At 37.0% G+C, this 12,027-nt stretch overlaps 1 protein-coding gene across 1 annotated transcript in view; it reads right to left on the reverse strand.

Moving 5' to 3' along the window:
* Positions 1–4,290: 4,290 nt before the first annotated feature.
* Positions 4,291–12,027, reverse strand: part of PSEN1 (presenilin 1) — a 36,173-nt gene continuing 28,436 nt past the window's right edge. The window contains exons 10-11 of the mRNA XM_081315901.1: positions 6,952–7,070; positions 4,291–5,334 (exon numbers count right to left, since the gene is read on the reverse strand). Of these exons, the coding sequence (XP_081172027.1) occupies positions 5,179–5,334; positions 6,952–7,070 (275 nt within the window). The 3' untranslated portion in view covers positions 4,291–5,178. The remainder of the gene's footprint in view (positions 5,335–6,951; positions 7,071–12,027) is intronic.

The following is a 12,027-nucleotide window of genomic DNA, read 5'->3' on the forward strand; positions in this document are numbered from 1 at the left end:
CTGCTTTTTTTTTTTTGGACTGCACATGGCAGAGGACTGGGAGCCGCAGGAGACGGCTGAAAGAGCCGCATGCGGCTCCGGAGCCGCGGGTTGCAGACCTGTGGTCTAGTCTAATGAAAAGAAGGACTAGGGGTGACATGATAGCACTGTTCCAATATTTAAGGGGCTCCTACCAAGACGAGGTGGTCAAATTTTCCAAAGCACCAAAAGTCAACACAAGAAGCAATGTATGGAAACTAACCAAGGAAAGAAGCAACCTAGAATTAAGGAGAAAATTCCTAATGGTTAAAGCAATCAACCAATGGAATAGCTTGCCTTCAGAAATTGTGGGTGCTCCATCACTGGGGGCTTTCAAAAAGTGACTGGACAACTATTTGCCTGAAATTGTACTCCCCTGTTTGTAGGGGATTGGACAAGAAGACCTCCAAGGTCCATTCCAACTCTATGTTCTATGTTCAGTATGGTATCCAATTGTGTGGATTTCAAGAAATCAAATTAGCAAAAAAAAAAAAACAACAACCACAAAACTTTCCAAATCTATAATGTCAAGTTTTAGACAGGACTGTATCTCATCACTATCCTGAAAAATCAGGGTATAATGTAGCTCCTAAAAGAACTTGGGCTGGATGTTCATACTCATTATTGATAGAGAAGGCATACTTCACAGCTGTCCTAATACCATGGAAGAGCTTTAACATTTTACCCTGCAGGATGAGTTCCATTTTGTATACAGAAGAAATAGTATTTGACTATCATTTTCTTGTAGTGGGAATCAATATGGTACATACCATTCTCCCTGCAACAAAAAGTTGGCTTAGCGCTGCTACACACTTACGTAAGTCACACAAACTTCAAAAGGTCTATTTTTGAGTCAACATGGATAATGTTGCACGGCTGATAATGTGTTAATTCCATTCATTCTTTAGGAGCAATTTTCTTGGGCTCAAGATTATGTCCTGAAGTCGTTTGGATTCTATCCTCTGTGGTATTAAATATGCGGAGGAAAAATTTGCCCTAGTCTGAAACCACTCCATATTATATAAATAACAAAATTACTTTTATTAGGACTTTTATTATATTTATATGAGGAAAAATGTAAACATACTTTTTGATATTTAAGAGTCTATATTAAGCATTTCTTATCATGACCTATATATGTTTTGTCCCAATAAATCTATTTTCGTTGTTCAGTGCAAATAGCTTTTCAGTCTTAATTATGTCTCCTGTGGTTTCAGAATAATGGGTTGTCAGGATCTCTAAAGAAGCAGCTTTCATAAATGGATTTTGTAGAGTTGAAAATGATCCCTCTGGGATAAGATATAATAAATACATCTGTAATTGGATTCTTAGCTGCAAATTTTTAAGTCACATTCTACATATGTGCTATCTTAAATTCAGTTCTAGAATGATTGATGTTATGGTTAGGATTTCAAACTTGCAATTGATTTTTATGTTTGTTGATGGGCCAAACAGTTTAATAAAGAACTTCAAGTTTTGGCTTTGGGCAGTAAAATTCTCAGTGCTGGCAATACAATACAGGTAGCCCACGACTTATGATCATAATAAAGCCCAAAATTTCTGTTGCCAAGCGACAGTTGTTAGATAAAAAAGTATTTATTCCTTACCATGAAGAGATCTGGGGAGAAATTAGTGTGATGTTATATATATTTATATTTATATCAACCTTCTGAAATAGCAACACAATGTGTTCAGCACAATGAGTAAGAGACATTGGATCCATGCGTTATTTATTAATAATTGATAAATACAAGGTAAATAGCAACAACTTGTCAAAATTATATCTTGAAAAGATATTTTTAAAAAGCTTATTCACATTCATTTTGTATAATCAACAAACCAGTGTCTGGAAAAAAAAATAAAAAGGACTAAAAATCCAATTCTATTGCATTTCCACTATTCTTACTTGTAAACGAGTTATACTAACTAGACAAAATCACACCTCTGTTACAGGTTCACGTGCTATGGATTTCTCATAGATGATCTTTATGCATCACTGCAAAAATAATTTATTAATAAAAGTGATCTGTCTTCAAGTATCCTTGCTAAAAATCTTTCCCTAATGTATTGTAATGTTTCTCTTGCTGCATCAGCAACATTTACAATAGAATCTCAGCTGGGACATCCCTTTTGAAGACATCCAAATTATGCTTTATAGTAAAATATTCTGCTTTTTCAGCTTACTACAGCCCTTAGAAGTTAGGTAATTACTAGCATTTGAATACACACTGATCGCATATCAAATATTAGGGAAAATTAGGACATTTCAAATTCTGCTATAGATAGTAACTTAGCTTTCATTTAACAATCTCTCTAAAGCCTAATGAAAAAAAAGTTCAAGAATTTCATTTTCATGTTATAACTTTTTAAACTTTTTGACTTGCAAGCTTCTGTTAAATAGTCCCATAACAATCAGAATCAATTTGATGGTAACAGAAGTTATCCTGTATTAAGGGATTCTTAAGGCAACTCTTACGGGCCTGATCAACACAGTATCTGCATACTGAGTTGTTACTTTTCAGAAGATATTGAAAGGTGTTCAAGTTATAGCTGCCTAGATTTAAACTGATTTCCAGGAAATTGTGTCATAATTATTTATAACCAAGTTAATGCTTGCTAAATCTCCAAAGTGGTTGCTTTTGAGTCTAGTCTAGTCTAACATCTTGCAACAAACATGCTATTTTTTCTGAATTTGTTTTCATTTCTTAGATACATGCTCAAAACCTACAGGGAATACTTGGTGTATTTAATTGTTCATTATGTTCATTAAGAACTACTGGCTCTTATAATTTGGGGTAAAGCAGACACATGTTCATATTTCTGTAGAATCATTACAAGCTTTATGACAATGATTCAACTCTCATCTGCAAAATCTGATATGACATGTGTGGGCTTGTAAGGCAGAATAATCCATTCCTTCATTTAAATGAATATGCCCAGAAGAGGCAATTCTGCTCTAAATGACTACTTTCCTAAATATAAAAAACAATTTGCACAAAGAAGTGTTCTATCACAGAGCTTGTTTGCAGTATATGCTGTTGTTGCAATCCAGAGATGGCTGCACAATCTACCTGATGCCTTTCAAAAATGTTGGAAATACAGCTATTAAAATTTCCAGGAAATAATTCTAGAAATCCCAAGACCCAAAGAAGACGTTACAATATGTTTGGGAAATGGCCAGTTTCATACATGAAGAATTAGGATCTAAAAATGGCTCAGTAAGTCAGTGAAGACTCCTACTTTTATTATGTTTTTTAAAGGGTCTTTGAAATTCATGGAAAGCTTATACTGACTTCTGTAATGGCGGACTGAAGTGTTTTGTGGATAACAAGTGACCTGTATGATTATCAGGTTCAAATGATCTCTGGAATAAAACTATCAGCAGTTGTGCTGCAGACTTATAATGCCAATAACAGTCCTTGGATGAGCTCAGCAGTAGTACCAGACTTTGGCAGACTTCTTTGGTAGTCTTATATATTTACAATCCCAGCTTCACAAACCAAACAAAGACACTCAAGAAAGTATCAGTACAAACAAAATAGTAATATAATTTGTGTGTGTGTGTGTGTGTGTGTGTGTGTGTGTGTGTGTGTAGATAAATTTCATTTTACTGACTGAATGTAATAGGTAGCTCGATACTATTCAGTAGTTTAGGACAAGCTAGGCAGGTATACAGAAATGCTCCAATTTCCTCTGAATCCTAAAAGATGACATTCTCAACATGTGTTGAATAAGGAAAGGCAATATATGCAATGGGGTTCCAAGGGAAGCGCCCCATTGCTGACGGTTGTTTTTTGGTGTTTGAATAAAGGGGTACATTCAACAGAAATCCCCATTAGGAAATTTCTGGAATGATATTTTGAACAGAGAATACATGTACAATAAAATTAAGTTACTCCTCCAGCGCCGCCTCCCCCGCCCCACAATTTTTCTGAATGTTTTTTATGAGCAAGGCTCAGTTAGGTTCTAATCATTATAGAACTTATTTGACAAATTCATATGTATGTTCAATTGAGATGTATTTTTCATTCCCACAAGATGGCTTTACTGCAGTCTGGGAGGGAGGCAGTTAATAGTACGTATCATTCTTTTTAATTTTATATTGCAACACACATGCATATATATATATATATATATATATATATATATATATATATATATATATATATATATATATATATATATATATATATATATATATATATATATATATATATATATATATATATATATATATATATATATATATATATATATATATATATATATATATATATATATATATATATATATATATATATATATATATACATTTCTTATAAAATGGTCCCAAGGAATTATAAAAAAAAATCAGAACAAAAGATGAAGTCAGATGAAATCCAAGATCTCACTGCAATGCTCTGTTGCTGTTTGATAGTTTTTAGTTTCTTACCTCTTTGTTGGTAAATTATAAAACTTGAAAGCTGAATGAATATTCAACATATTTTAGGGAAGGGGAGAGGTCTAGAAATAGATTACATAGCTAAATAAGAAATGGGATTTTGTTTTTAATCAAAGGATCCCAGGATATGTCTACTGTACCCCAAATTTCCAGACATTTATGGCAGAAGAATCTATGTGTATGTTCTGTGTTGATCTGGCAAGGAGCATACAGACCGTTCTGCAAGCATGACTATTAAATCGGAAAGAAAAAAAACACCTAACAGAAAGTGCAAGACATTATTTGCTTGATTTTCCCTTTAAACAAGATAATATTCTTTCCTTCCAATTGCTCTTCTCCGAGTGGCCTCAGGCTACAAGCGCTGATAGTTCCTGTTATGGCATCACACTCACTTATCAGGCAGTTCAGCTTGATTTATCATCATACCGCTTAACTGTGGATGAACCCTCAGCATTCTTGATTGGTGCAAAGTGGAACCCCAGGCTGAGGTTCTGCTGATGAGAGCATCGACATCTTTTCTACAGACTGTTTTTTTAAAGAGATGTAACTGACTGCAGTCAAATGGCAGAAAACCCACGGGTGAAGAGACCATTTTTACAAAGAAGAATCCAGTAATGCCCAGCATAGCAGCTGTTTTAGGAAATGAGGGGAAGATAGTTTCTCCCTCCTGTATTTGCTAAATTCAATAAAATGTCCACAGGTGATCAGCTGAAAAGGTGCTAGATATAAAATTGATGGAAAGCTAATTCGTCCATAAAAGGCTGCACCAAGTTATCTGTGGCAAAATAGAAAACTAGCCCAAAAGTGATAGAAATTGGAAGAGCTGGTAAGGCCTTTTTAAAAATGGCAAGTAGCAAGAGGGTAAGGCACAGGCCCTAGGGATAAAAAGAGAGAGAGAGAAAAAAAACCACATAAGTTAATTGGAAGAGCTCTTATCTCAAACTATTAGATAGTTGCCTGCTTCCAGGGGCAGCAATCAACTCTCGATGTCCTTCAGAGATAAACTAACTGCCAACAAGGATTGTTCATAAACTTGGTGGGAAAATCAAGATGGATAAATTGCCATTGAGGCACATTTTTTAACCACATTCCCATTCTGTCACCTCTGTCACTGTGCTGAATAGCAGAGCCTATTTTACAAGGGATATGGAGAGAGACAGGACTCTTTTGTGGGTAGAAATTTTTTTTTTTCAACCAACAAGACAGAGATGCCTAAATTGATAAGCGGAAAAAAAGACTCTGTGCTTTAAATATCAGGAGCAACCCACCAAACCTTTTATAAAAATGGATGGTTAGTTTCTATCATATATAAGCCAGGCATCAGCTACATGTATGTCAAGATGGCAGGCACAGTTATGGGTGTGATGTATACAACTCATACTGAAAAGACAGAGGGTTTAAATCATAGTTACCATTGTGACTTCTTTTACCACCCCTTATGTAGACATTTCTGTTGTAAGCAGGCAACTAATAACCACATTTTCCTTAAGAGTAGAATAGCCTATCACGGAAGCAACAGTTTTAGTAATTTTGGACAGTATTGTAATGAAAGCCTAGTCCATGCAGAATATTGGGCTCCTTCTATGAAATTCTATTTTTATTGACAATAATTTGGAATTCCAAGTGCATAGCATTTAGCTATGTATCCATCCTCTCAAGCGAATGGTGTCTGCAAACGGAACTCTTGTGCTTTTCCCTTGGAACCTACACATCCTATACCACTGATGTGTCTAGTTTTTTATGGCTTCCTTTATTAGGAAAATACCATTATCTCAAGCCAGAATATTAAGAAAGACACACATACAAAAAAAATCTGTTCAAACTTGTTATTCCCAAACGTCTTTCAAGAAACTCCTGACAGAAGCAACTGACAATATTTAAAAGCTTATGACCAACTCTGAGCATCAGGTACATTTGTTCCAGGTTCCACAATTCTTCCTCACTGGGAGGTCTTGCACGGTGAAAAGCCTGAAGGATTGCACTTACAGTAGGTGTGTTCCGGTGACTTTGCTTTTTAAAAGAGTGAGAAAGGAAAGCTTCCTTTCTCTCATCCCTCCTTCTCTGAGTTAAGAGTTCTGATTTTCACTTTCAAGTCTGGGCATCATTCCAATCCAGCTACTAGCAATCTCTCTAGTCTAGATGGATGCTTCTCTGAGAGGCTGAACTTTTTCTACAACCTCTTATTAGAGAATGGTATTTTTCTAGTCAGACCTGACAAAGATTTTACTTCCCTTTTTCTTGTGAAAGTGGAGATAAAATGCAAAAACTACGATCCATCTATGAAGTTTCGGAGGGAATGGGAGGAATTATTGGATATCCATGCTGGAAATACTGTATAATAATAAAAAAAACCAGAAAGAAAAACCTGTAAGAAAAAAAAAACCCTGAAGTTGTCCAGTTGACACGTTTAAAACAATTCCTAAGGAAGAGCATTATTACACAATTTAACTAGTCATGGCATCAACAAGAAAGGGAAGGGGAAATAGACTCACAATTAAAATGGCTACAAAACAGGCTAAAGTTGTGTTCCAGTCTCCACTGGCTGTTGCTGAAGCTTTGCCAACTAGAACACTGTAGAAAATGAAATCTCCTAAGCCGAGCTTAACTCCTCCTGCAAAAGACAAAAAACAAACAAACACCTCGGTCAGTTAGAAATTAAAACCATTCTATGTAGCAATTTAGGTTCTGTCACAGTGCATTGAGTAAGACCGTGAAGAAATGGAAAACATAAAAGTCTACTATTATTTTTTTTTGCTGTCAGCTCAATTAGAGGGTCCGGAGTACCTTGGGTCCAGAGTACCTTAGGGAGCACCTGCTGCCGGCGTCAACTTCCCTCCGCCCTGTGCGTTCCCACAGAGAGGGCCTCCTCAGGGTGCCACCGATCAGAGAATGTCGATTGGTGGCCCCCAGGGGGAGGTCCTTCTCTGTGGGCGCCCCGGAGCTATGGAATCGGTTGCCAGTTGAGAATGTCGATTGGTGGCCCCCAGGGGGAGGTCCTTCTCTGTGGGCGCCCCGGAGCTATGGAATCGGTTGCCGGTTGAGCTCCGGATGGCGCCCGACCTCCGCTCCTTCCGACGCGATCTGAAAACGCATTTGTTTGAACAAGCCGGCTTGGCCTGATGGGGGGTGGGTTGGGTTTTTTATTGTTCTTAATATTTGTATTTATTGTTTTTTACCTCGGGCATTATGTTTAATTCCTTTTAACTTTTGTATTTTTGTATTTTATACATCTGCCCTGTTCACCGCCCTGAGTCCTTCGGGAGAAGGGCGGTATATAAATAAAATTATTATTATTATTATTATTATTATTATTATTATTATTATTATTATTATTATTATTAATATTAATATTATTATTATTAATAGATATGTTCTGATATTTGGCAACGTGCCAAATATCTGCATGTTTGTATCTAACCAAGGAGCCTGAACAAACCTCAAAGAATATTTTTAGCTTCCAAATTTCAAACGGATTAATGAAGAAAAAATAAGCTGGAAAGTAAATTAAGATATAAATAAAGCTTTTGGCTATGAAACCCCTTTGCTGTCTCTCCATAGCACAAACGAAACAGAAAGCTTCTAGTTCAGCACGTAGTTTTGTTTTGTCCGGAAAACAAAGATAAATTGAATTCAAGCTATGGTTAAGTTTCAGTCTGAATTAGTTAAAGGTCCGTAGTTAAACAGAAGCTTTCTGATTTATTTGGTCATTCTGTGAAGGAAGAAGCAAATGAATGCACACTGTTGGCAAAAAGCTTATTTTCATATGTTACCGTAAGGAACTGAGATTCAACTGTCAGTCGAGGACAACTGACTGGGAATCATATTTTAAAATATGGTGCTAATCAGTTGTGTGCCAGTAAGTGTTTAAGAACTCTGCCAGCAAAAGTGCCACCTCCATATCGCTAGTCACAGAACGGCTGATCTGCACAACGGGCATCACAGCTCACCTTTGTTTCAACCAGCAACCAAAATTCCTGAAAATTTAACAATTGGTTCTCACCACCCACTATGAGCTGGCTCCGGCACACTGTTGGTGATTATTGAACCCAAATGAAAGACAGTCCAGGGACTGCAACCTATCCCCCTCCCTGATGTTGCTCAAAAGCAGAGAATGCAACTATATTGGACAAATCCTGCTATTATTGCTTTCCCTCCTTATTACACAAGATACCCAATACGCTTCTAAATACTGCCTACAAGATTAATCTTTTTGGCCTTTAGATGCTGTTATCATGGAGGTTAGTCTTTGTTAAAGCCAATGAAATGGCATACAAAACCATTTCAGTGTTTTTTTTATTTATTACAACTTTATAGTGAAAAACAACTTCTGTTTTTCTGGAGAGAGAGAGAGAGAGAGAGAGAGAGAGAGAGAGAGAGAGAGAGAGAGAGAGAGAGAAATGGGTAAATTGCACTTTGTGCTCAAAATGATAGCTTGTCATATTTAACACCATATACCTGCCTCAATGTCTCCTACTAAATTCTTATTATGTTTTAAGGTATATGCACTTACAGTGCATTTTTATAATGCACTTACAGTGCATTTTTATAATTAAACCTATGTTTACAGGTTACCAACTGATCTTATTGCCTTTATTTGTATGATAATGAACAGCTTGGCAGCACTTAGAAGTAAATACTCAATTAATTAACATAAAGCAGAAGGGATCTTGACTCTCATCCTAAATTCTTAAGCACTATTTTAATGTTTGGAATTCTAAGGCACATCCTTCTTTGATTATGAAAATTTACTGATGCATAATAATAATAACCTCCCAAAGATGGAAGGAAAAACTGTACATGGTGGCTGAAATAAAAAGCAATCAGCCTAAGTGTGTGATAATCAAAATAATGCCAAACATGGTCTCTGTCCCTCCTGTGAAAGCAAGAGGTCACTAGTATCCTTGGAATTGCACAGACAGAATCAGAAAAGACTGTCCAGAGCAAAAGTACTATAGCCATTGCCTCTGACAGAACTAAACTATACAAGAAAGATTGCAGAAAAGGAATGCCATAGTTCTAAAGATGAAATCTTGAGTAAACTAGGCAATATAGACCAAGACCTGTATTACACTATCAACTTTAGCTATCTTTACATGGAAAAAATAATCACCTTCTTAATTAATTTTGAAAAGTGAAGCCATGCACAACAACAAAAAGCTACCAGATCTACTGCAATCCTAGGATAGTTGTCTGATATTTACTAGAACTGAACTGAACCATCTCTTCTCAAAATTGATACTCTTGAATATATTCCATACTGAGAAGTTATTAGTTGTCTGATATTTACTAGAACTGAACTGAACCATCTCTTCTCAAAATTGATACTCTTGAATATATTCCATACTGAGAAGTTATTAGTGCCCTTAGACACCTGATACAAAACAGGTTTCCTGAGAGCTGGAGCACTGGGGAACTACCAGAGGACTGGAAGAGAGCTGATGTAGTTCCCATCTTCAAAAAAGGGGAAAAAAAGATCCAGGAAACTACAGACCTATCAGCCTGACCTCAATACCTGGGAAGATTCTGGAAAAGATAATCAAACAACAAATCAGCGAACACCTTGATGCGAATAAAGTTATCACTAAAAGCCAACATGGGATTGTCAAAAACAGATCATGCCAGACAAATCTTATTGCATTCTTTGACCAAGTGGCAAAACTAGTGGACCAGAGGAATGCTGTAGATATAATTTACTTGGACTTCAGTAAGGCATTTGATAAAGTAGATCACAACCTACTACTTGATAAGATAGAAAAATGTGGGTTAGATAGCATCACCAGATGGATTCGTAGCTGGCTGACAGGCCGTACTCAACGTGTGGTCCTCAATGGAACTGCATCTACATGTAAGGAAGTATGTAGTGGGGTACCACAGGGCTCTGTTCTGGGCCCAGTGCTCTTCAATATCTTCATCAATGATGAGAGGTCAGATGGGGAACTCATCAAGTTTGCAGATGACACCAAACTGGCAGGAATAGCCAATACTCCAGAAGTTAGGCTTAAGATACAGGAGGATCTGGACAGACTCAAACACTGGGCACTATCTAACAAAATGAAATTCAATTGTGAAAAAAGTAAGGTTCTACATTTAGGCAGGAAAAATCAAACGCACAGGTATAGTATAGGTGGTACCTTGCTCAATAGTAGTAACTGTGAGAGGGATCTCGGAGTCCTAGTGGACAATCACTTAAATATGAGCCAGCAGTGTGCTGCAGCTGCCAAAAAAGCCAACACAGTGCTAGGCTGCATTAACAGAGGGATAGAATCAAGATCACGTGAAGTACTAATACCACTTTACAATGCCTTGGTAAGGCCACACCTGGAATACTGCATCCAGTTTTGGTCACCACGATGTAAAAAAGATGTCGAGACTCTAGAAAGAGTACAGAGAAGAGCAACAAAGACGATTGGGGGACTGGAGGCTAAAACATATAGGGAACAGTTGCTGGAATTGGGTATGTGTAGTTTAATGAAGAGAAGGGTGAGGGGTGACATGATAGCAGTGTTCCAATATCTCAGGGGCTGCCACAAAAAAGAGGGAATCAAGCTATTCTCCAAAGCACCTGAAAGCAGGACAAGAAGCAACGGATGGAAACTAGTCAAGGAGAGAAGCAACCTAGAACTAAGGAGAAACTTCCTGACAGTTAGAACAATTAACCAGTGGAACAACCTGCCTCCAGAAGTGGTGAATGCTCCAACACTGGAAGTTTTTAAAGAGAGACTGGCCAGCCACTTGTCTGAAATGGTATAGGGTTTCCTGCCTGGGCAGGGGGTTGGACTAGATGACCTCCAAGGTCCCTTCCAATAACAACTTCTTCTTCTTCTTCTTCTTCTTCTTCTTCTTCTTCTTCTTCTTCTTCTTCTTCTTCTTCTTCTTCTTATTATTATTATTATTATTATTATTATTATTATTATTATTATTATTATTATCTTCCTGACCTCTAACCAGAAAGCTGAAATTAAGATTTACATATCTAATAAGAAAATATATATATACATAGGAATGCTATAGCTGTTTGAGAATCTCAGTCTAGACTTCACAGAGACAGTTTATTGCCACATTTTTTTGGGTAGCATATAGTAATGCAGTTAATCCCGGAATGAATACTGGAGCAAAAGTCTCTGATGGCAATTGCTTGGGAGACAAGATCACTGTCAGCCAAAATAGGATACCTGCCTTCTACATTGGTACCTAGCATCTGTTCTATGTAAAACCTATTTGCTATAGACCTTAATGTCTTCCAAAGATGAAACTCTCAATTTAAGACTGACAACAGATTTCATCTGACCAAGTAGTAAGGGACACATTCAATATTGAATCTCCCTTGATCTGTTACCATTTCCAAATGTACTGGTTTGTGTCCTTTGTTCCTCACCCCAAAGGTCTAATCAATAAGGACATGATTGCAGCATGGAGGATTTCATCCACCCACTTACTCAGGTGTTCCCAGCCCTCCTCCCACTGCTGGTATCCCAATGCAGCATATTTCACCAGCCTGTCTGTCACCTAATTTCCCTAAGGTTTTTCTTTCCATTGCTCCATTCCCTGCTACTGCCTATGTCTGCATA

Source organism: Vipera berus (assembly GCF_964194415.1).
Source record: "Vipera berus genome assembly, chromosome: 1".
In the NCBI taxonomy this organism is placed as follows: Eukaryota; Metazoa; Chordata; class Lepidosauria; order Squamata; family Viperidae; genus Vipera; species Vipera berus.